The 25,321-nt window shown below is 37.0% G+C and overlaps 1 protein-coding gene across 5 annotated transcripts; it reads left to right on the forward strand.

Annotated features, from left to right (window-relative positions):
• Positions 1 to 526: 526 nt before the first annotated feature.
• si:ch211-220f16.2 (golgin subfamily A member 4) lies at positions 527 to 25,252 on the forward strand. 5 transcript variants are annotated; one of them, XM_043264655.1, is made up of 22 exons: positions 527 to 722; positions 1,079 to 1,250; positions 1,524 to 1,676; positions 3,018 to 3,300; positions 4,149 to 4,264; positions 4,343 to 4,469; positions 5,565 to 5,656; positions 5,939 to 6,089; positions 10,353 to 10,504; positions 11,372 to 11,486; positions 11,949 to 12,082; positions 12,972 to 13,019; positions 14,569 to 14,678; positions 14,841 to 15,009; positions 15,269 to 15,373; positions 15,494 to 18,718; positions 18,823 to 18,948; positions 19,032 to 19,184; positions 21,342 to 21,439; positions 21,517 to 21,630; positions 24,064 to 24,181; positions 24,277 to 25,252. In XM_043264655.1, the coding sequence occupies exons 2-22, from the start codon at positions 1,206 to 1,208 to the stop codon at positions 24,433 to 24,435; spliced, it is 5,793 nt and encodes a 1,930-aa protein (XP_043120590.1). In that variant the 5' UTR covers positions 527 to 722; positions 1,079 to 1,205; the 3' UTR covers positions 24,436 to 25,252. The 5 variants fall into 5 exon arrangements, with proteins under 5 accessions (XP_043120590.1, XP_043120593.1, XP_043120592.1 ...); XM_043264658.1 differs by having other exon boundaries at positions 10,398 to 10,504; XM_043264657.1 differs by having other exon boundaries at positions 5,565 to 5,632; positions 5,939 to 6,090; positions 10,354 to 10,504.
• The last annotated feature ends 69 nt before the right edge of the window (positions 25,253 to 25,321 follow it).

A 25,321-nucleotide genomic window follows, 5' to 3' on the forward strand; every position in this document is an offset into this window, starting at 1 on the left:
GTTCATGATCGACTCCTTTAAATCTGTCAAAATGACAAGCAGCATTTTAATTATCCTTCAATGTGTGTCTATTTCTAAATGGCAGAAAACTGCTAAAAACTGCTTAGCTATATCTTCAGCTGTCAAATGAGTTGACCCAACAATACCTTATACCTTACTGTCTGTAAATAATAATTTCCTAAACTAATATAATAATTTAATATTGGATTAACCTAATATTAACACAATATTAAGATGGATGTAGCTCCTAGCCTGACCAGCTAAGACCAGCCTGTTGACTAACAAGCCTGGGCTGGTTTTAGCTGTTTTTTAGCAGCATTATTATTAATTACAAAGATGCTTTAACATGTTTTAAAAATGTCCCCCTCCGTGGTTTAACATGGGCTTAGGTTTAACTTAGTTTCGTACAGTGCGAACTGTATTATTTTTAAATAAAACCAGATAGGCAAAACGCGCAGTGTCCACGAAAGTCATTATGCCAATGCACCGTTAGGTGGCGGTAATGCGCCGAAGCAGCGAACGGCCATTAAACAAAAAGAAGAAGAACCTTGTGTATTAAGCAGAGACGAGTGTTTATCACATTGGTAAGCCTAATAGACAGTAAGGTTATTAGTTTGCCGCGATTCAACACCATATATTTGTCTTGTACGAGTGAGCGTTTCGTCTAGGAAATGTATTGTATTAAAATGTGAAGCGAGAGAAGTCCATGTCATTGGAGGCAGGTAAGATTACGTGAACTGGCATTTAACTTAATTTTTTAAAATATTTCTACTCTCTTCATGGCACGCTTTCACTTTTAAACGATAAGGATTAGATTTTTGCCAACGTACGGTGTGAGAATTGTTCCTTCAGTAACGTTTTATTTCGTCTTCATCGTTTGGCTAGATTGTGATCATTGATTACGGTTAACGTAGCTTGTTTAGATATTAATTTATTATTATCTGCTGACTTCAGAAATCTTCGAATCAGATGATGCTCTGTATAATGAATTGACTGTAACACTTATTTTAGGTATTTGTATTGGTTTTATTGATTTATTTAAAATATATAAACGATAAACATTTTCATTATGATACAGGGGGTGATCTCCAGGACCAGACTTGAAGGACCCTTGAAGGATGATTGAGTTTTGTGCAGTGTTGATTTATTTTATTTAAAACCACCTGTCTAAGATCTCCGGTCTTAGGCCATAGGTTGTGTAAACAATGCTGAGGTGGTTTTCAGCGGATGAGTCCGGCTCTGCGCATGGAGTAAGTGTACTACACATGTTTTTGTTATAAATATCTCATAATGGAAATTGTTTTTCTGTGGTGCATACCAGCACTCGGCCTTACTTAGTGTGGGAACGGATCGAAGAGTGCCTTTTAATTTGAAGTAATTACAAATATGTCATCGTATTGACTAAGTCACTTGGTTATAGCAAAATAAACCCCCTGCAGCGTAATATGAGAACCCTCATCCCTGTACGCCGCGCAATCCAAAAATGTTCATCGTCATTTAATAGATCCTTTGGTTTTGTTCAGGCTCCCGGCTCCCCGCAGGTGGACGTGTGTAGTGATGTGAGATTGGCTGAGGTCAGTGAACAGCTGACGCAGATGCAGGAACTTGTGGCCCATTTAAAAGAGTTGATCAGGGACAAGGATGCAGCGCTCAGTGGTAAAGATGACCAAGCCAAGGTACTTTTACTGTTTACAGATATGCTCAAATGAGATATAAAAATCTTTTTAAAAGCTTGTGGCACCATACTCTTGTAACTTTACAGTGTCACAATGACCGTCTTTTTGCAGTGACTCCTCCGTCGTAGTTTAATTAGTGCATAAGTGACATGGAGTGACCCACGGTTAGCGCCGTTTAAAACGGATGAGGACACACATCCTGAATACATTTCCTTATCAGCGCAAAAACAAAATGAGCACACGTTATTTTATAATTGCACACGCGGTATGTTAACTTTACAGTGCTGGACTTTTGGACAGATTTGCTGGTAAGTTATGCCAAACGGGTACCGTACAGGAATTCCTTAAGCTTCTTGCCGTTACTGTGGCAGCCAACAACAGCGCAGCTTAGCGTGCACAGTTTTCTATTTAGTTTTTATCTGATCTCACATAAAGTTTTAAAACTGTGTACTTGATAAGTGAGGTAAGGCGCATCAAGCTTATTTTTACTGCACACCGTCATGAAAAGCATAAAATTCACTTGTCCAAACTCTTACTACATTGCTTTCGAATGTTGTGAGAAGACATTAGATAGGCTTTGTCCTGCTCCTGCCCAGCTCTTTTAAAGCTCATAGCAGGATATATAACACTTACCTTTGGATGTAAATCCAATAAAACCGGGCTTACTTCCAAACCTCCGTGTTCTTGGACTTTTATTGTTTAACCTTTTATATTGCACTTTTACCAGTCTTGACTTCTGCGTGCTAACAGGATTGCTCATTGCGCTTTGTTCAAGGATCAGATGCCATGTGACACATGTGGTACTGAATAAAAAAAGTCCTCTTAACGTACATAAAGTCAATGTACATGATTTGCCAATACAGTGTTACACTAGTCCATGATTTGAACAGATTGAACATGTAAATTATAATGATAAAAATTGTCTGAATTCATATGAATGATCTTCCTCGGTACCTATGTAGGTTTCTTTGTGATTATTGTCTGTATGTTTGTGTGCACATAAAGAAATAATTCTGGTAACACTTTAGAATAGAGAACACTTATTCACTATTAACGTAAGATTTTTCCCTCAATACATTCCTAATTTGCTGCTTATTAATAGTTAGTAAAGTAGTTATTACATTTAGGTATTGGGTAGGATTTGGGATGTAGAATAAAGTTATGTGAATTAGGCATTAAAATGTGCTCAATTACTTTTAAATGGCTAATATTCTAGTAATATACATGCTAATGAGCACCTAGTTAAGAGACCCTAAAATAAAGTGGTGCCGCAATTGCGTTATACAGTCAGTCTCTGTTGCTTAAATTGTAAAGTGAGCCGCGTGTGTGTTTGTTTGGTAGGAGCTGACAGAACAAATGCAGCGCTTACGGGGTGAGAATGAAAACGTTCAGTCGAAGCTGGAGGCGGAACGTCACATCACTCGGGCCCGGATCAAGGATCTGCTGGAGAAACATGAAGCAGAGCTGCTGAGAGCTGCTGATAAACACGAGGCTGAGATGTCAGAGAGGGAGCAGGCCTTGCGCCGGCAGCTCGAGACTCTTCAGCGCTCTATATCTCAGCCCGCGGATGCGTCCGCTAACCAATCCACCTGCATCACTGCTGAAAAACTCACAGAGCTGCAAGGTAGACAGTCATGTCACATGCTTGGTGAATATTGTGAGCTGTTTGACTTAGTTTTCTCGAATGAACTCAATGGAACTCAATGGTTCTTAAAGGATCAATTAATGTAGCAATGCCTAATGTTTCTATATAGGGATGTGCCCTAAACTATTAATTTATCAATGTGGGAAAACGCTGGTATACCTCCGTATTAATTCAATCCAGTATACTGTGCAACTTTATTTCATTTACAGTTTAATTTGACCAAACAGAGCTGTGTTTCCCAAAAGCATCTGAGATGATTATAGCTCCATTGTTGAGAACAGTTCAACTTCAGCTTACAATTCTTTTGTGTTAATGATTTAAAAGACGAAAAAAGGTCCTGCTTTATATTCAGTGTCTTATAATATAGCCTACTTCTTAATATAATGAATTGTTAGGTACAATTCAATACCAACATTGCTAAATTTGCGTTAAAATTTGTAGTGGATCATAGGATCACAGAAAATCTGGTCTCTGAACGAGGATTGCTTGTGAAGGTGTCAAAATTAAATCCTTAGCAATGCATATTACTAATAAAAAATGTGCTTTAATATATGTACGGTGAGACATTTCCAAAATATCTTCTTAGACCATGATCATAATATCCTCAAGTGTTTTTGCCATAAAAGCAAATTATTTTAGGCTATTTCTGCAAATATACCCATGCTACTTATGATCGATTTTGTCAAGTTTACAGATGTAGCAGACACCTCATAATGCGTTAAACCTTAAAATCATGTAAAGATATTCCGTCCTGTCTTTTCATTTTTGTTTTTAGCTCTGTGTCCTTTGTTTTAGTATCTCGGTTTATTTTGCTTTGTCTTGTTCAGCCCAAGTGAAGCTGAAAGAAGCAGAGGCCAGTAAAGCAGAAGCAAAGTTCTTAAAAATGAAAGCATGGTCCAAATCTAGGATCAGACAGCTTGAGGAGGAGCTCAAAAAAGTTCAGGTGAAAAAATGTATATATTTTTTTGTTATATTTGAACAGATGAATCTCAAATTAACTGCATTCTGTTTTTTACTTTAGTCCGGAGTGTGTCTCGACGTGTCCCCTGATGTCACGTCCCTACATGGTCGCATTACTGAGTTGCAAGAGGAGAGAGAAGAAATGCTCAGCAAACTGGAGCTGTATGAAGATATGAAGGCAAAAAATGGTATGAAGAAATGGAGCCAGTTTAAAATGGAATTTATTTTGAATTGCTATGGATAATGTCAGAATGCAGTGATTGGCTATTGGAATATTGGGAAATATTGCAGAGCACAATGTTATATTGCCAGGTTTTGTTTTTTTTTTTTTTTTTAAGTGAATTGCTACATTCAGATAAAGATTTTAAAATGCAGGCTAAATGTCACTAATTAAACAATAGTGAATATTCATATAAAAGCCTTTTAATTAACAGAGTAGAAAGTTTATGGATGATAGTAAGACATGAAAATGTGAAAGAGAAGCAAAGTGGATGCAAGAACAGCTTCTTAGTTACTTCTTGCCCCACTGGATAATGAGAAGGATCTAATCAAAGGGAAACTTCAAACCCTAAAGTTATTACCTTTTTAAAAGCTCATTATCGTCAAATATTTCTAAAACAAATATGTATAAAATGTATATTCCCAGGAAGATTGCCAACAACAGCCATTTTAAGATGGTTTAAGATAGTCTTAGTGAACAGACCTCTTCACTACGGCTAACATTTCACAAATATAGGAGCTAGTTTTAGTGCTAAATGCCTTTTGAAATGTTTTTAAGAGCAAAAATTTAGGAGTCCTAAATATTGGACTGACGTGCCCTTTATTTTAAAGAGTTTCTCCTGTGCAAGTTGGGAGCTACTTTCTGCCTTAAGAGCTTTTGTAAATATGGGCCCAGTTTTTTAAGAACCAGAGCCCAGCCAAGGGATTTCTTTAAGAGCGTTGCAACAAACATCTTAACCTACCTAATCATTATCACAATACAGAACTGGGAAGTGGCTGCTATAGCCGACATCTTCCACAACAAAAATAAACAATAAACCGCTGATCTTTATACAAGTTTAGTATTTGCTAAACTACACAATCCAAAATGAAAGCACTAAAATGTGGTTGATTTGACATGGAAAGAACCAAAATTGAATAATTGTGTGAGAAGTGAATTTACTCATGGGTCGTGGATCAGCGCGTTGATGATTGATCATTGCTTTCACTTCTCACCCAAGTATGCGTGTACCTGTGCACATTGCATGCCGTCTTATCTTAAGGTTTTCTTGAAATTTGAATAGATCAACTACAGAAGCAGCTTATGGAATATAAGGAACAGCAGAGGAAGATGCAGGCGGACCTGGAGCAGGTGACCAAGAGAGCTGCATCACAGGCAATTATATATTTATTTGATTTGCTTTTTTGACGTAATCATAATATATTACACACATTTGCGCATTAAAGTAATTCCCACAGGGAATGGATTTTTATTAGAATCTCATCTTGACGTTAACTTGGTTTAACAAAACGGACAACCATTTGTGTCTTATCTAGCAGTCGATAACATTATATCCTTCTTTTAATGCCACTACAGTGGTCGAAATAATAAAACTTCAAACAGTCATTTGATTGGCTCTGCTGATACGATATTGTGAGTACAATGTATGCGTTTCAGGTGAGTGAAACGGGCAGCATTGATGACGTTCAGGTGATGGAGTGGCAAGAAATGATTACCATGGTGACTGAGGCAGAAAGAGCTCGAGATCAGAGTCACGAGAAGAATGCCATGGCCTTCAGAATGAGCCACATCGAAGAGGAGAGAGAGGGTGAGGATTCTTATGCTGTACACCTGTTCACAAAGATTTAAAATTCATCGATTTTACTGAAAAGTATCAACCGCTGTTTGGTAGACAAACCATGACCATGTGAGTTAAATATAAGCGCACGTCTTTATGGTCGAGTATTGCAGGGCGTATCTTTAACATTTCATCTTAAAGTGTTATTTGAGCTGAGAGTCTTCACTGGCTTCACCGATTCGATTACAATTCATGGGCCCTCTTAATTTTTATTTTTTTTTTTTACTAAATGCGTACTAGGGGTTTACGTATCTATTTATACATATTAAACTTTTACCTCACTACTCTCCGAATGCATAATATGGAGGAAAAAATTAGCGATTAGACAAAAGCTCTGATTGTCATATGTATCTTTTAGTGAAGCATCATTCTGGTCTATATCTATATCCGAAGCAGTTGCTGATTGAACAGATTTCAGTGATTCAGCGTGACTAATAAACACACAACTAGTTCGACGTATTATCATTATTATAAAAAAGTACATCTATAATGAAATGCTAATCAATATAGCTTTTATCACTGCTTGGAATACTATGAATGTTGTTGCATGCTTTATTCTGAGAAGCCACATCAGCTTAGTGACTGATTTCATACACCTATCACACATGTCCATGAGTACTCCAGTTGTTTTTTGGCACTCTTTATTACCTTGGATACTTGAAATGTTTATTTATTGGCAGGTTCTGTTGTCTTTTCTATGAACTATAAAAGTGGTTAATCAAAAAAAAAGAAAGATTTGGGTTTCTTACGCCCGTTTCACACTGGATGTGAAAACAGAGCACAGAAGCTGCTTGTATGCAGAGAGAAAGCCGGCATGCTTGTCCTGGCTGTTGACATGGGTGCTGTTAAAAAAATATGTCTCACGTGTTCCTCTAGTGTGAAACGAGCCTTACTTTCAAAATGTTTGGTTTGGTTTTTGATCACGTTTGTTTTGTAACACTTCTCTCCCACCTGTTGGCCCTGAGACCCTCCTCCTCCTCCCCATCTCCGCCTCTGCTCCTGCTCTGCATGATGGGTGCAGCCACTGAGAACAGTTTCCCATCAGTTTTGTGCATGCAGGTTTCATCGCCTCCATTGTTTGCTTCCTGTCTGTGCTGCCAGTAGTTTTCTGGAACTTTTCATCCTCTTCTAAGGAAATTCTGACAGCACAGGAGAGGCTGGCTCATGGGGTCCTGTCCTTCATCCATTGCTTCATCCTCCTTTTTCTGCCTCCACCCCCCCCCCCTGCAAAATCACTTGGCACGTCTCTGCTATAAAACAGACCTTTGTCAGATGTGTACGTGGTGTTCCAGTGGTTTGTTTTTTTTCCTCTATGTCCAATGCTATCACACCTAAGTATTATAAAGTTACTGTAAAATTCTGTAATTATTTAGTCATTTTACTCCATTTTGAAAAATGTCAGCCCTTACTGAACAACAAAAGTGAATATGATGGAATTCTGGAAATATTTGAAAGTATTTTTTGTCTGTACAGTGAAAGGCAGAGGAGGACCAGTGTTGTTTTGTGTCCTCTTGTCTGTTGGTTTAAAAGCCTAGTGCTTTTTTCCAAGGTAAATGTAGGTGTCTTTCCAAAAAGACAGCTGAGAGACTCCAAATGTACATTTGGTAACAATGACATAAGTGCATATATTTCAAAAATACAGTACACAAGACCAAAGTGCTCACATTTGTACTTCCTGTTAGAAATCCAGCGCACCGAAGCATTGTTTGTATACAGTTCAACAGAAAATAAAAACGGAAAAGGGAAAAATGCCATTTACTTGAACTTAGAGCAGTGTTATACAGTTAAGCTCACAATTAAGATACAATGCCAAACAGGATTATGTGACTCCCACTACAGGACTATACCACTAAACCAGTCACCCGCACATGACTGCCTATAAATATTGTAAGGATACATTCAGAATTACTAAACCTATCGAAATATGCATTAAAACACATTTCTAAAACATTTCAGAAACATTTCAAAATTATCAAAAATTGTGATATTTAATTATCTTTATGTATGTAATACTATTAAACTTCGTAGATGCCCCAAAACATACTTCTTTGATCAGTGTTCATTATAAAACACCCACCAGCCATTACATTTGGCAACTTTACAGATTAATAGTAATAATTGTAAACTATAAAACAAAGTACAATGTTAGTGAACAGTGTGCCAAGAACATGCACGTGTCACTTCATATCGTCTTAATCTTGACTAAAATTAATTCATCAATTTTTTCTCTCTGACATCCCTGATGTAATTGTCTGGGCTTTCTCCGCATTAGCACTGTTTTGAATTGACTGTTTGAATGAATTTGTGTACTGGATTCTTGGACTGAAAAATCTCAGCAGCCTAAAAGGACCTCATACCATATGCCAACTGGGCACAACATGGGCACTCTAGAAAGCTTTTAAACCAAAGATGAGTTGTCTCACACCCTCTTGCTGTTGTTGTTGTTCCTTTTAGTTATGTTTTCTGCTGTGAACCAACCGCCCAGGACAGTGTTGCCACCTTGTGGAAAAATTGATTACTATTACAAAATATCTTCAGTGTGCATATGCAACGTGTGCGTACAAAGGGACAATAATGGTCGGAGTGATCACTTTCCTTTCTTACCTAATTGATGTTGTTAGAGATGTGCTCACCTAATGGTGATGGAATTGTCTAGACTGACATCTTACTGAATCATAATTGTAGTCATGTACTACTTTTGTTCACTTTCGCTTTCCATTCTATAGTTTATTGAAAAACAACTTCAGGTGGTATTACACACTTGTTGCCGAGATCAGGGTGGATCGTTATAATTTATAAAAAATAATCTGCAGTTTATTGCTGTAGTTATAGACTTCAATTATCATTATGGCTGCTATATAGGGACTGGTCGTATAATTAGAATAGCATCAAAACGTTTATTTATTTCACTAATTCCATTCAAAAAGTGAAACTTGTATATTCATTACACACAGACTGGTATATTTTAAATGTTTATTTCTTTAAAAAAAAAATTATAACTGACAACTAATAAAAATCCCAAATTCAGTATCTCCAAAAAATGGAATATTACTTGATACCAATACAAAGAAAGGATTTTTTGAAATCTTGGCCAACTGAGAAGTAGGAACATGAAAAGTCTGCATCTCCATAAAGTTGGCCAGCAGCAGGAAGCTTGAAATGCTCTAAAACATCCTGGTATAACGGCTGCGTTGACCTTGGACCTCAGAAAACACAGTGGACCAACACCAACAGATGACATGGCACCCCAAACCATCACTGACTGTGGAAACTTTACACTGGACCTCAAGCAACGTGGATTCTGTGCCTCTTCTCTTTTCCTCCAGACTGTGGGAGCCTGATTTCCAAAGGAAATGCAAAATTTACTTTCATCAGAGAACATAACTTTGGACCTCTCATCAGCAGTCCAGTCCTTGTTGTCTTTAGCCCAGACGAGATGCTTCTCATGCTGTCTTTTTAAGAGTGGCTTGACACAAGGAATGCAACAGCTGGAACCCATGTCTTGCAGACGTCTGTGCGTAGTGGTTCTTGAAGCACTGACTCCAGCGGCACATTTTTGAATGGGTTTTGTTTCACAATGCTCTCCAGGGTGCGGTTATCCCTATCGCTTTGTACATCTTTTCCTTCCCTTCGTCTCTCTGTTAATGTGCTTGTACACAGAGCTCTTTTGCAATGAGCGTTTGTGTCTTGCCCTCCTTGTGCAAGGTGTCATGGGTCGTCTTTTGGAAAAAAAGTAGCCTACAGAACTAGACTGAGAGACCATTTAAAGGCCTTTGCAGGTGTTTTGAGTTAATTAGCTGATTGGAGTGTGTCTTCAATATTGAACATTTTCACAATATTTCAGAGATACTGAATTTGGGGTTGTCATTAGTTGTCAGTTATAATCACCAAAATTAAATTTAAAACAAATAAATACATCAGAAATACATCAGTCTGTGTGTAATGAATGAATATAATATACAGGTTTCACATTTTGATTGGAATTAGTGGAAAAAATTAACTTTTTGATAATATTCAAATGATATAACCAGCACCTGAATGTCGTGCGCATTTAGTCTTCTGGTCCACAGAAGCTGAATTTGCAAGGTGTTCTGCTACCTGCTGCTTTCCGGCCCTTTTCCGCTCTCTAATCTACACTAGAATTACCTGGCTGTCTCTCCTCAATCCTGATTTTGTATTCTACCCTCCATTGCCCTAAACATATTTGATCCATACCTTTGTCTTGTGGCACAAAACTGATTGAGGATGACTGGTTGTTTCCTGGCTGCTCCGATCCAGCATTAGCCAATCGGCAACAGGAAGTGGAGGAGGAGTTGGCCCAGGCCCGTGGACTCTGCCCACAGAAAAGCAGGAAGCCCAAATATTTCACCCCACGCAGTCTGCAGGTATGAACCAAAGTCTGTAGGTACGTTACATACAGACGAGTGACAAATTAAATAAGAAAGTGTTAGTTCAGCTTCAATGCACCTTGGTATTGATTCTAAAAATTGGGTTACGTCTCACTGGAGCAGTGGAGCACCACTCTTTCAAAAGATGGTCCCTCACCTGGTGTTTTGGCAATGGTGGTGTTTAACATGCATATTCAGAAGCTCAATTTATTTGGGTTAAAATATTATAACTGCGGCTATAGCATATGTTTCACGTAATGTTCATGTTCAGACAACTGGCAACCTGTAAATGGGCCTATAGCCACTTCCACAGTCTTTAAAAGGACTTTTACTTTAATTTGTCACAGAACTGTATGTAGTACTTTTGCCTATTTTATTTATTTATTGCTGTTGCCAATTTGAATTCAAATAATAGTTTAGTCAGAATTTAGTCATTTACTTGCCCTCATATAATTTCAGACTTTTTTCCCCTTCAAACACAAAGCATAACCTCAGTCGGCAGTCTCTAATTTCACTAACACATTGCATTACATTCAAACCTGGTGTAAAAGATACCCTGGGTAAGGGCTCTCAGTGTAGTCAAAGGCAGTTGATTTTACATGTTTTGCAACTGATTTTGAATTTGGAGATGTGGAAAATGCCATGCAGGTTTGGAAGGATATGAGGGTGAGTAATTTATTCTATTTAATTATATTGGTCTTGATTTGCGTTTTTCTAAATACCCATTTAAAAGTATTATTTATTTTATTTTTTTTGGAGAAGTGATGCGTAGTAGTAGTAATAGTACTAGTAGACTACTAACCATAATAATAATAATAATGTTCTGTCTATTTTTTTTTTTTTTTTTTTTTTTTTTTTTTACAGGAGGACTTGGAATTTCATAGTAGGCAAGACCCGATAGGCCCCACTGATTGTGATGCTCTTGTGAATGGAGAAAACATGGGTGGATGGTGGCCACAGCACAGTGCTGCAGATACAGGTGAAAAAACCCATTGTCCACTGTCATTTGAGTGTGATGATCTCCATTTTTTTATTTTTTAGATATATGTGCACCAACTAAGAAAAGAATTCATCATTTGTTTATCTAAAGGATTTTATGCAATTCTAGCCATATAAAAACTGATGATTGAACTGATGATGATAAAAACTCTGATTGGTCAGCCACCACATTCCACAGTATGTCACTCCTTGATAACAACCAGTAAAAATGAATAAAACTGACTCGTTTGGGTAGCTGCAGTTGGGTCTGTTTGCTTAGTGGGACCATATTTTTTTGTGGAAGTTTTGTTGGCTAACAAAATGTTAATACAAATGTTTTACAGTAATATGCTGTTCATTACACATTTAAGATTTGCACAATAAATGATTGGTGAAGTGAGGTGAGAGTTCAAGGAAAAAAATAATAAATTAAGATCTATGCCTTTCCCCCCCGCTTGTTTAGATGGCTTGAGGTCTGTTGTTGAGGAGCTTGAACTAGAGAGAAACCAACTGCAGGAACAGATTTTGGTTCTTGAGAAACAGTGCCAAGATCTAGAGGACCGTCTGCAACTTCAGGCTCGCATTGAATTACTACAGGTACACCCAATCAGTTTGAACTGTTCGTACAAAGGCGCTATCAATGTGAACCTCTGCAGTTACACTGCTTGCCAACTGACCCTTCGCTAAGCCCGCTCCCTCACTTACTGCAGCTGTCAGTCACTTAAAAGTTTCGGATTGGATTGGATCGGATTGTCTCAGGAATCATTAAATAAAGTGGAAATGAATCGGACCTAGTCACTTTATTTACCTTTCTATAATCTGCACAGAAGCAATTTGTCTCATCCATTTTTTCCATCAAAAACCAACAATAATGCAACATTAACTCAACATAACATTTTTTTAGACGTTATATAGATCTTATTGAGCTGATAAAGCCTTTCCTATAACTAACAATAACCATTTTTGAGAAATATTGATGGAAAATAAGTAAATTGGTACATGTACTAACTGAGACTTGTCATAGCACTTGTCATTGCTATAATTTTGATTGTCTGCATTGTCCTCATTTGTAAGACGTTTGGGCTAAAATTTCCCTGCTAATAACTGCATGTGTGCGACTCAAGCCTCTGTGGCTAGATCTATAATCTTTTCGAATTGGCAGCGAAAGATGAGGATGGGATGCGTAAGAAAGTAGTTTTTATCAAGAATGTTTTGAGGACAAAAACTAGTAAAAATGTAAACATAGTTACATAAAATCTTCCAAAGTTATAGATTGACAGCAAGAGTGGCCTATGTATGATTTGTCACTAATATTTTTAAGGTGCTGGGGCTTATCAAAAGGTCAGTTTTAGCTGTTTCTTAAAAGTCTGAGTAATGCAAGTCTTTAATTGTGGGGAAAACAAATGTATTTTGAGTTCATGTTACACCTTAGCCAGTTAATGGCCTGTATATTGAGTGAACTGTATGCAACACTCCTCTAACGCAGGAAACGTTTGATATAGATGAAGGTGGTCAAGCATTTTCCACATCTCAGGTTTGTTTATGTTTGTGTAAGCTTCCGAAAGCACGTCTGAGCGTGGAAACTTCTCTTTGTACTGTGCTCATCACTGTTTTAACACTGTCCTCTTCGCACTATTAAGTGTGCAGTTCATACACAGGGTGTGTCAACAGTGGTTTTTAACCATTTGAGTTAAGCTAGAGCTGCATGAGTAGCCAAAAAAATTATCATTGTGATTACGCATACGGCTGCCAGAACTCTGTAACGGTAAAAACTGACCAGGGATGCACAAAAGTGATTAGTAATGTACTGGGTATAAATTCAGACTGCTCATTTGCATACTACCATGGTTGACAGCTGTTAATGCAATCACCATGTAGTGCATTAACTGTATAAAATTTACGTTCAAACTAAAAGCATAAACTGGCTATGCACCGCCCATTTTAGAGCAAAAACACTTATGCCTCATTTGACAGCACTAAAATCAGACTATATACTTACTCGCCGGCAATCCATCAGAATAAAAGCTTGCTGCGTTTAGGTTTGAAGATCATCAAAATTCATATTTAAAAAAAAAAAAAAAAGTAAAGAAACAAAATGGAGGTGGAGGATTTTGGAGGATGTACGGCTGTACGGCTGTAAGGCGCTAACTATTGAATTGGACCAAAAGGTCCAACAGTATGAAAACATCATTACTTCAAGTGGATATGTTTAAGAATTTTTATGCCAATTTTATTGACACTGTAGCAAATTTTATATCTGATATTGTAGGTTGTCTATGAAAATCTGTATTTTTTTTTGAGAAAGGACATTTAGTTGGAAAAAAAAAAGCATGTGATGTTTACTCACATTCCCAAGAGCCTTTCTTCTATTCAGTGAAACATAAAATGAATGATTATGCAATGTTCAGAGTAATGTCAAAAAGCTACTCTCTACTGTTACATCAATGTACTGTGCAAAGAAAATGGATTAATAGTTTCACATAGCCAGATCTATGTAGGGTATATGTATACTTGAGGCTATAATCCATCATAAATGTAATCTGTTAACATGATGCTAAAGCTTGTGCAAACATATACGGTACACATCACTTTGTTCAGATGTTTTATAAATGCACTTTCTCATCCCTGTTGTTTTTATTGTTGATTAATTTATACCCCGTGGGAATAGAGAACATATTGCGTGAACACATTATGTGTGAGAAGAACAAGTTGCTGGCTGCAATTCATTTAACAGCCTTATTCTTTTAAGGGACAGGTACAATAAAGAACTGTGACCTTTTTCATTTGGTTCAACCTTTGGACCATGTCAAAGGTTCTGAGTTTGGTTCTTTAAAGAGGACTTGTGTGAAAACATCTTTTAATGTACTGATGCAGCAATTCATTTCTAGCTTGTTTTTTTAATGTGTATTAATTGCTATGATTTGAGGGCAATAATCAGCAATTCATATTTTTGTCGCCATCATGCAGCCCTAGGTTAAGCAAATATTTATCTTTAACGACTTCACACTCATTTGGGCCGTGTGGTGGATTTTTGCTCTCTTGCTTGAATTGTTGTTATGATCTGTCATCTTCCTATCCATCAGAATGAATCTGAGCGCCTTCAGGCACAGGTCGCAAACCTTCGCAGTCAGCAGATAAGAGACACTGAAAAGCATCAGCTACTTATCGCCAGCCTGAACAAACAACTCAAAGGGTAATTATTTAAAATTATGTCCTAGGGCCTCATTGCTGAATCATTTAAACTGAGATTCTTGTCAGTTTTGAAGCTATGGTAATCTCATTTGAACACTGTGCTGTGTAGCAGAAAGTAAAATATATATATATTTATATATTTTAAACATATCGGTTGAATCAGATTGAGCAGCACACAGGAGTGTCTGGAGTCTTCACTCATGGAAAAGGAGCACACGCTTGCCAGAACCTCAGAGAAACTGGAATTTATTGACAGTCTGAAAGAAAATTTAGAGGAAAAAGAAAAACAGAACCAAGAAACTACTGAAAAACTGCTTCAGACTGAAAACAATGTGAGTAAATATGAAGTTATGTAATACTGAGTACATATTTGGGGGGGGGGCGTACATAATAAAGAGCTGCAATTCCTTAACCTTTCCTCCAGTATTGATGGGAATACCCTCAAATTAAGATCAGAGTGTGCACTTTAAGCCCATATGCATTGTAACAGTAACTGACATTACAGTAGATGTTCCCATCAATATTAGATGTGATTTATTTAATTAATTCAATAAATATTAATTCAACAATTGAGACTACCTTCCCATGCAGCTGGCTGAAGTTACAAAGACATGCAGCACCTTTGAGAAGGAAAATTCAGAGATGAAAGCAACTGTTGCAGAACTGACACTTAAACTCAATGTGCTGAAAGACAAGGTAACATTGTAAAGACATGATTGTTCACATCACTTTTTTTACAATTACTTATTCAAATAATGAGATAATATATTTTGCCAAAGTTAATTAACACTTAATCCCTTTCCTTTATGTTTTTAGGTCCAGAAACAAGAGACAACTATAGAATCATTGCAGAATGATCTGGTTCAAACAAACGATGATCTCGACAGACTGAACGCTGCTCATCTGGAAGAAAGGGCACAACTGGTTCATGACTTGCAGAGCTGTGAGCGTGAAATCGATAGACTTCAAGATGTCATCACTGATAAGGATAAAGATATATTGGCACTAACATCCAGTACAGCAGAATATTCAGAACAGATTCATGAACTAAAACAGGAAATGAAGTTTAAAGAAAATGTGCTGGCTAAAATTGAACAGGATGTTCAAATCTTTAGAGACCCACAGCTTTCTGACCAACAGTTCTTTAATGTCCTAATACCTCAACTGATTGAACAGTTGAAGAGAACTGAAACTGATCTTAAAGTATCGAAAAAAGATAGTGAGTCAAGGAGTAATGACATTAAAGACTTAACCAAGCAAACGGAAGAGGACAAGAAAACAATTCAGGAACTCCGCATGGAAATACAGAAGCTGAATATGAATCTCAAAGACCAGCTATTGGATGGAGAACAAGTGAATGAAAAAGACTCTTTCCTGGATGAACGTAATGAGTTGTTTGCTGAAGTCAGCAAATATAAAAGTGAGCTTGAGGAGCAGGTTGAATGTCAAGAACAGCTTAAGCAAGATGTCCAAGATAAGTCAAAGATAATAACTGTATTGGAGGATAAGCTGAAGAATGTTCAAGAGGAGATGGTAGCTGAGAGAGATAGATTTAACAAAGAACTTAAGATTCGAAACGAAGCCAAAGAAAACCTTGAGAAAGACTTGTCTGATAAAATTGAGAGTATTCAGTCAGTGAATAATAACAATCAAAAACTTCAGGAATCACTTGAGCAGACTTTGGGGGAGCTGGCAAGACAAAAACAGCACCTGGATAATACTAAGGAGCAAATGCAAGTTGTACAAGATCAGAATTACAACTTGCTCTTACAAGTCGAAAGTTTCACTAATGACAATTGTCAATTGATGAGGGAAATTGAGGCTAGCGTCCAGTCCCTCTCTGATGCTTTGGAAGAAAAGAAAAGACTGTCAAACAAAATATCTGAAGTTGAACAGCAGCTTTCAGAGAGTGTTAAAACAATAGAACACTTGCAAAAAGAGAAGGAAGAGCTAACACTCAAAGGAAATGAATTGAACAATAACCTTGAGCAAAACAAACAGTCAATGGCTAATATTTTTTTGGAAAAAGATGGCATTGTTAGACTCCATGAGACATTGAGCAGGCAAAATCAACAACTGCAAGAAAGTTTTGAAGAGAAACAAAAAGAAGTGCTTGCACTAGCCCAAGTTGTGTCTGAAATGAATAACAAGGCTGCAAAAACACTTGGAGAAAATGAAAAGCTTGCTTCTGAAATTGCTAGTCTTAATGAACAGAATAAGTGCCTTCAGAAACAAACAAATGAACAGATGAAGTCGCTCACAGAAACAACAAAGGAGAGGGAGAATCTACAAAATAAAATCTTGATTTTTGAGACGCAAGATGTGGAAAACCGTAAAATCATAGAAGGTTTGCTTAAACAAAAGGAAGATTTGCTTTTGCAAGTAGAGGAACACAAAACTATAAAAAAGAAACTGCAATCTGGAGAAGAGACCTTGCAGGAAAAGTCTTTAGAATGTGCAACCCTCTCAAAATGTCTCAGGGAGACCAAAGAGGAAGTACATCATCTTAGGAAAGAACTTGAGTCCACCACTTCTGAAGTCCTTCAATACAAACATATTATTTTTGAAAAAGAAAAGACTTTAACAGACCAAAGTACACAAATGGAAGCTTATCGGCACCAACTCAAGCAATTACAGGATAATCTTTCTATTCTTCAAGAACAAGCTAATAATCATAAGTCAGGTCTGACAGAGAAAGACACACTCCTGCAGAAAGAATCAAGTTCATGTCGTTTGCTACAAAACGAACTTAGTCATGAAAGGGAACATGTTTTTACCCTTAAACAAGAGATAAGCTCTCTGAAAATGGAATGTTCCAGACTGAACCAGACTTTGGAAGCGAAAGATAGCACATTAAGAGAGAAAAATCTTGAATGCCGCAATCACTCAGAGGAACTGTACAGAAGAAATGAGTCCATGCTTTCACTAACTAGTCAGCTTGGTATTATGAATGAAAATATTGTGAAGCTTGAATCTGATAATGCACATTTAAAAGGCACTTTAGGGGAGCATTTAGAAGAAAATGTACAATTAAAAGAGGAGCTCAGACAGAAACAAATAGAGGCTGTGGAATATCAAGATAATGTCCAGGCAATGAATGACCAAAACATTATAATTAAATCTGAATTGAAGAATTCCATTGCAGAAATATTCAGACATCAAGAGATGACCACGTCCCTACAAAATGAACTGGAAAATAAAAGAGTTGAACTGGCATCTTTGGCAGAACTGTTAAAATCCAAACACTCTCAACTTGAAGCTTTACAATGTACTCTGCAAGGGAAAGAGAAGCTTTTCATGACACAGGAGATGTCTGTAAATCAGATGAAAGTCAGACTGTTAGAAAATGAAAGCCAAATCACCCAGAAAATAACAGTGATTTCTGAGTTACATGAAGAAGTTCAGAATTTGCAGACAGCTTTGCAAGAAAAAGATAGATTGCTTTTAAATAAAGATGAAGAGTTTTCTCTAGTTAAAAAGACATTAATGGCTCAATCAGAATCATGTGAAGCCAGACTGGAATTAGAAATGACAGAAATTGCTAAATTTCAAGGAGATTTAAAGAGCGTACAAGAAAAAAATAACCATCTCATCAGCATCATTAATGAAAAGGATTCTTTGTTGATGCAGGAGAAGGAAAAGGCTCTGCACTTGCAAGGTAGTGTGTCAGAACTGGAAAACACAGTTTCACAACTAACTTGTCAAATACAGAGATTAACTTCAGAGATCACACAACTCAGGGAAACACAAACTGAGAAGGAACAAGTCACGTTTGCTGCTCAGTCACAAATGCAGAAACTGGATGAACTATACAAAAAACTTCAAGAGGAATATGATTTGACCAAAAAAGAGTTGCTTAAAGTAATTAATGAAAAATCATTAAAGGAAGAAGAAATCTGTAAATTGGTCCTGGAAAAAGAAGAGATCTGCAAAAATTCCAGTGATCAGATTCAGAGAATTCAGGACCAACTACAACACCACAAGTGGCAATCCAGCAAAGTGGAAGAAGACAGGACAATAAAGAGAGAAAAACAGCATATAGTTAGTTAACGTATTTACAAAGTTATATATATTACTACATATATTATCTAGTGGACTATCGAAATAAATTGTAACCAAAATTTGTTACGTTTGTGTATCTTCAGGAGTCCATGGCTTTGCAGGGTAAAGATGCGTCTCCAGAACACTGGGCCCAGATGCATAGCCAATTGCAGCACTGCCAGCAAGTGATCCAGCAAAGGGATCTTTGCCTCCAACAACTCAACATCAAGGTATGCATTAAAAGAGCAAATGCTGCCATGAATTGTTTTCCTTTGTATCAATGCATTCATTGTTGTCCTTGTATATCTACTAGTTGCAACAGGCAATTGAAGAAAAGGATGGGGTGTCCTCCCACTTAAGTACGGTTTCCAGGATGCTCAGAGACACACAGCAGACTGTCGGTGAGCTCCAGAATCGATGCTATTGGCAGGAGAGACAAATTCAAAATCAGTATTCACACACACAGGTGAGTTTATCTTTCTGTTATGGTGTGTGTGTATATATATATATATATATATATGTATATGTATATGTATGTATATATATATATATATATATATATATATGTATATATATATATATATATATATATATATATGTGTATATATATATATATATATATGTATGTATATATATATATATATATATATATATATATGTATGTGTATATGTATATATATATATATATATATATATATATATATATATATATATATATATATATATATATATATATATATATATATGTATATATATATATATATATATATATATATATATATATATATATGTATGTGTATGTGTGTGTGTGTGTGTATATATGTGGCAAAAAAATTGAATATCGAGGGGAAAGTCCTTTTATTTAAATAATTTGTTTCAAAAAATTAAACTTGTATGCTATATTAGTTCACTACACACAAAGTAAAATATTTCAGGCCTTTATTTCTTTCAGTGTTGATGATTATGGATTAAAGACAAAAAACCCAAATCCAGTATTTCACAAAATTTCAGTATTTCATGTGACACTTTAAACACATGTTGGCCTTCTGAAAAGTTTATTACTGTATTATGTCCTTTGTTGGGCCTCCTTTTGCACTAATTACAGCATCAAGGTGGTGTGGCATCAGCCTTTGACGCAGTTGTTATGATAGCCCAAGTTGCTTTGATATTGGCCTTCAGCTCGTCTCCATTTCGGGGTCTCTGTTCCCTCATCTTCCTGTTGACAATCCCCATTGAAAATCAGTGGGGTATTAAGTCAGGTGTGTTTGCCAGCCAGTCAAGTACAGTTGTTCCATAGCTATTAAACCAGGTACTGGTAGTTTTGGTTTTGTGGGCAGTTGCCAAATCCTGCTGAAAAATTAAATCATTATCTCCAAAAAACCTTTTGGCAACAGGAAGCATGAAGTGCATGAAGTACAGGTAGACAGCTGCGTTGACTGTGTGCTTGATAAAAAGACAATGGACCCACACCAGCAAATGACATGGCTCCCCAAACCATCACTGACTGTGAAAGTTTCACACTGGAGCTTGACTTTTGACTTTCTGGTCTTCCTCCAGACTCTGGGACCACTGAGCAACAGACCAGTACTTTTTCTCCTTAGCCCAGCAGGAGTGGCTTGACGCATGTAATTCTACAGCTGTAGCCCATGTCATGCAGATGTCTGTATGTGGTGCTTCTTGATGCACTAACACCAGCCTTATTCCACTCCTTTTGAAGCTTCCCCAGATTTCTGAATCGCCCTTGAATGACAATCCTCTCAAGGATGCGGTCATCCCTGTCACTTATGCACCTTTTTCCGGCCACATTTTTTTCCTTACTCTTAACACTCTGTTAATATGCTTTAATACTGCGCTCTGTGAGCATCCAGCTTTTTTTGCAATTGCCTTTTGAGACTTTTCCTTCTTATGGACGCTGTCATTGAAGGTCTTCTGCACAACCATCAAGCCAACAGTCTTACCCATGATTCTGAAGCCTACTGAGCCAGACTGAGACAATTTCAAGGCGGAGGAAACCTTTGCAGGTGTTTTGCATTAATTAGCTGGGAGCCTACAATGCAGAACTTTGTCATAATACTGTAATTTTGTGAAATACTGAATTTTTTAAAGTTTTTTTTTACTTTTAATACCTAATCATTAAAATTGAAAACAACTTAAGACTTGAAATATTTCACTTTTTGTGTAGTGAACTAATATAACTTACAAGTGAAACAAATTATTGAAATAAATATAAACATTTTTATTTTATATATATATATATAATATATATATATATATATATATATATATATATATATATATATATATATATATATATATATAAATCTTCCATCAAAATTGTACTTTTACAGTATCAATAATTGTTCTAAAGTCAATTATTAATGGTTAAAAAAATTCCCAAATTATTTTTTGCTTTTTGATGTTCATTTAAAGGCAGTGTGCATACAGAGGTGCTACAGTGCAGTGGTTCTGTAATCACATTACTTTTTTGTGCATTAATTGAAATGGTGGCAAGTCATGCAGCCTATGAAGAACTGGTGCAACATCTCTAATTCCTGAAAAAGGGCCTAGAAATTGCATTATAATCAAGTCTTGTATATGTTTAAGTCTGTTCATTGCTTAACAGGGTTCAGTCTACACAGAAGTTCCACCAGGAGCCCCTCAGGAACCAATCAGTGCCGATTTTAATCCAAGTGGAACAGACGGTGGAGATTTCAGGATGAGGTTTGACAAACACACAATGTTTGTAGATGACTCATGATGTAAGCTTTTTGTGTAAAACTCTTAAATGTTTTATCCAGGCTGGCTGAGGCAGAGATTCATCTTTCTCAGTTAAACTCTAGATTAGAAGACGAGAGATCAAGGAGAGAGGTTGCAGAGGAAGCCATGCGGTTGATGGAACAGAAAGTTAAGAGGTACAAAAGATTCATTTATGAAATTACTTTTTTAAAATGCTCATGATATAAATCAAAGAACAAGTGCTGTCCACTGAAGTTGAGGAATAAGCAAATAATATCTATAAAATGGTACCGCAGTATGATTATGATCTTCTTAGGGAGCAGGGCCTTCATCCAACAAAATTCTGCATGAATCAGAACAAGTGGCTTAACAATAGGGAAGCCTTAACTCCTCTGTAAACTAGAAATGATTTAACTGGATGCTATTAAATAAAAAGCAGTTTAATCACAGTGTTTCTCCTAGCATTTGGACTGGAAAGAATCAAACCCTCTTATCCCTTTAGTAATTGGGCATGTGGTTGTACATTTTAGAGAATCAAATCAAATCCAGCATCCCCCTGTAACCCATGTTCTTCTGCAGCTTCTGAAAGGATCATAGTATTTCAAGAGCATCGCTTGGCATAGGTCACAGAGAATCTTGAGATTACACTGTACTGTTATCAGCTACATCCGAGACGTAGGTGACTTTGGTGAATTGTTGACATTTTTGCAGATTTATTAAAAAATTTTCACATGGTCCTAAGTATTGCTTAGTATTTAGTAGAAGCACCCTTTTGATCTAATACAGCCATGAGTCTTTTTAGGAAAGATACAAGTTTTTTACACCTGGATTTGGGGATCCTCTGCAATTCCTCCTTGCAGATCCTCTCTAGTTCTGTCACGTTGGTGGACAGCCATTTTCAGGTCTCTCCAGAGATGCTTAATTAGGTTTAAGTCAGGGCTCTGGCTGAGCCATTCAATAACGGTAATGGAGTTGTTGTGAAGTCATGCCTTCAATATTTTACCTATGTGCTTAGGGTCATTGTCTTGTTGGAAGGTGAACCTTCGGACCAGCCTGTGGTCCCGAGCACTCTGGAGGTTTTTGTCCAGGACATCCCTGTACTAGACTGCATTCATCTTTCCCTCTATTGTAACTAGTCGTCTTGTCCCTGTAGCTGGAAAAACTCCCCCACAGCACGATTCTGCCACCACCATGCTTCACTGTTGGGACTGTATTGGACAGGTGATGAGCAGTGCCTGTTTTTTTCCCCACACATACCGCTTAGGATTAAGGCAAAAAGTTATGTCTTGGTGAGAAATAAGATTCTCTGGTCTGATGAGACCATCTTGCAGTATTTCAGGTGTTTTTTTTTTTTGTGAACTCCATGCGGGCTTGATCAGAAGAAATGGACAGCAGTTAAATACTGAGTGTCACCGCAAAGGGTCTGAATACTTAGGACAATGTTATATTTCAGTTTTTTTTAATAAATCAGCAAAAATTCTGTGTTTTTCTGTCAATATGGGGTGCTGTGTATGCATTCAGGAAAACAAATGACTGCAATATAACAAAAAGTGAAAACTTAAGGGTCTCTGAATACTTTCCGTACCAGTTGTGCATTGTGGTGTATCAGAGGTCAAAAAATATATAAATACTGTTCAATTTCTTGCACAAATCTTAAGACCTCAGTGTATCTTCATGAGTCACAGAGACAAAACCAAAGATTAAACCAAATTAAACCCTAAGATAAAAATCTTCATTTGTTCTTCTGCTGAAGAAACAAAGTCACCTACAACTTGGATGCTCTGGGAGTTGACAGATAAACATCAAGTTTTTAAGTTTGGGTAAACTATCCATTTAATTACTGGGAAGTCCTTGACAGTGCTGATCTTGTCAAAGGCAGTGTGATGGAGCTGCTCTAGTCTCATGTAGCCAGACTTTCACACTGACGGCAGAGGGACCAGGAACCTTGGACACTTTGAATTACATTTTGTTTTGTGCTGCGTTATGTTTAGGGGCATTACAAAAACAGACCTGTGTATAAAATTCCTTGAAGGGTTACTAAGGGAGTAACCCTTTTTAATCACGTAATCCCTTTTTAATCACTTACCCCCATGTCGATCCAAACCCTCAAATATTTTAATAGAATACTGGGAGGCTTGTTAATGTCCCATCGACTGCAAAGTAAAATACACTGTAGAAAAGTATGAAAGACATTTAAATCTCAACATACTTCATCTGCCTCCAGTGATTCAACCGTAATGTTATGAAGCGACGAGAACACTAAAGAGGAAATAAAACAAAAATGAGTTTATTGAACTATTCAGCACCGTAACATCACTGTAGTGCCATTTTGGAGAGGATCCATTGGACACGCATAGCTGTTCTGTGTTGGATGCAATGGAAGGATATGTTTTGTACATGTATTCATGCTTTGCAAACAGTTCTGTGTCGGCAGAAATGGAAAGATACGCCGTGTATGCTATGTGCATCTAGCAGATGCTCTCCAAAATGGCACCACGGTGATGTTACAGTGCCGAACTAATGAATAGTCATTGTGTTAATGACTGATACCAACTTTGCTAGTGTTTTGTGCACCATTTGATATTCACTGTAGCGTCTGTGTGTTTCAGCATGGAGTCAAACCAGTTACGGCATTGTCAAAAGGACTTTAGTATTCAGCTAGAAAGAGACGAGGAACCGTATGAAGATCTTGTTCTTCGCCCAAGCCGGCACCTGTTAATGCACAAGGTACCTCATCTTTAAATTAATTTATAAATCAAGCTCCCATTGGTCATTTTTTCGTGTTGTATTATATTTATATTTATATTTCATGCTTTTTTTAGATGAAGAGTGGAGTTCACTTGTGCCAGCGTTGGTTCAAAGGAAGTATATACTGCTGTTCCAAACTACTGCCATCCAGGGGGAAGTCACGCTACATATTCATAGGATACCTTCTTATGCTTCATGTGCTGGTTTTTGTATGCCTCAGTTGGTCCCTTTAGAAAGCAATTCTCATCAAATCACATTTGCACAAATAGAAGATCTGCAAAAAAAAAGGTGTGGGCAGTGTAAGAAAATGGCCCACAGTCCAGGCGCTTCCACTTACATCAAATCATCAGTGTACAAAGTTCTCATTAGCTGCTCACTCAAATAGTGTACATTAGAATGGTGATGGTCGTTTTCTGAGACGTCAATCTTGATTTGATATTTACTACCTTTCCATATGGACTTCAACACCAGCATTTATGAAGCAGAGACCTTGTGTACGGACAGGTACACAGATGGCCATTAGAGTTTGGGTTATCTTATGTAATCGCTATGCACTGAACTCTTAAATTTAGTAAAGCAATTGTTTTTCACATTCTACCATCAAACAAACCGAAAATGAATGTCTTGCTTGTCCACACTGGAAATGAACACGAGATCCAAAAAAAAATTATTTAACAGTTGTATGTGTACAGAGAGAATATTTAGTTAACGTGCAAACTTTTAGAAGTTGTTACGCTGTAAGCAAGCAAACTAAACTGTTAAGAAGCTAAACTAACTAATGAATCCGACAGCAATGTACAAACGCTGGAATTCCAACTTTTGTCATTTTAAAATTATGGTTATAGAATTGAAATTAAATTATTTCTTTTGAGGGTCGATTGTTTCTGTGAGATTTATTTATAGTATGAAACTCTCCGATACGTTTGCTTGCAGAGCCATAAAGTCATACTATTGTGTAAAGCACTACCTGTTTTGCAAAACCTGTATATCTGTGGAGTATGATGCGAGAAAAAGAGTGACTCTTTGTTGAATTAAACTACTGAGACCTTCCATGTGTCTGGACGGCTTTTTTTTAACACAAAAGAAGCACTGTGATTTTTGCTGTCTTTACAGTTTGCT

This window comes from Puntigrus tetrazona, chromosome 18 (assembly GCF_018831695.1).
Source record: "Puntigrus tetrazona isolate hp1 chromosome 18, ASM1883169v1, whole genome shotgun sequence".
NCBI lineage: Eukaryota > Metazoa > Chordata > Actinopteri > Cypriniformes > Cyprinidae > Puntigrus > Puntigrus tetrazona.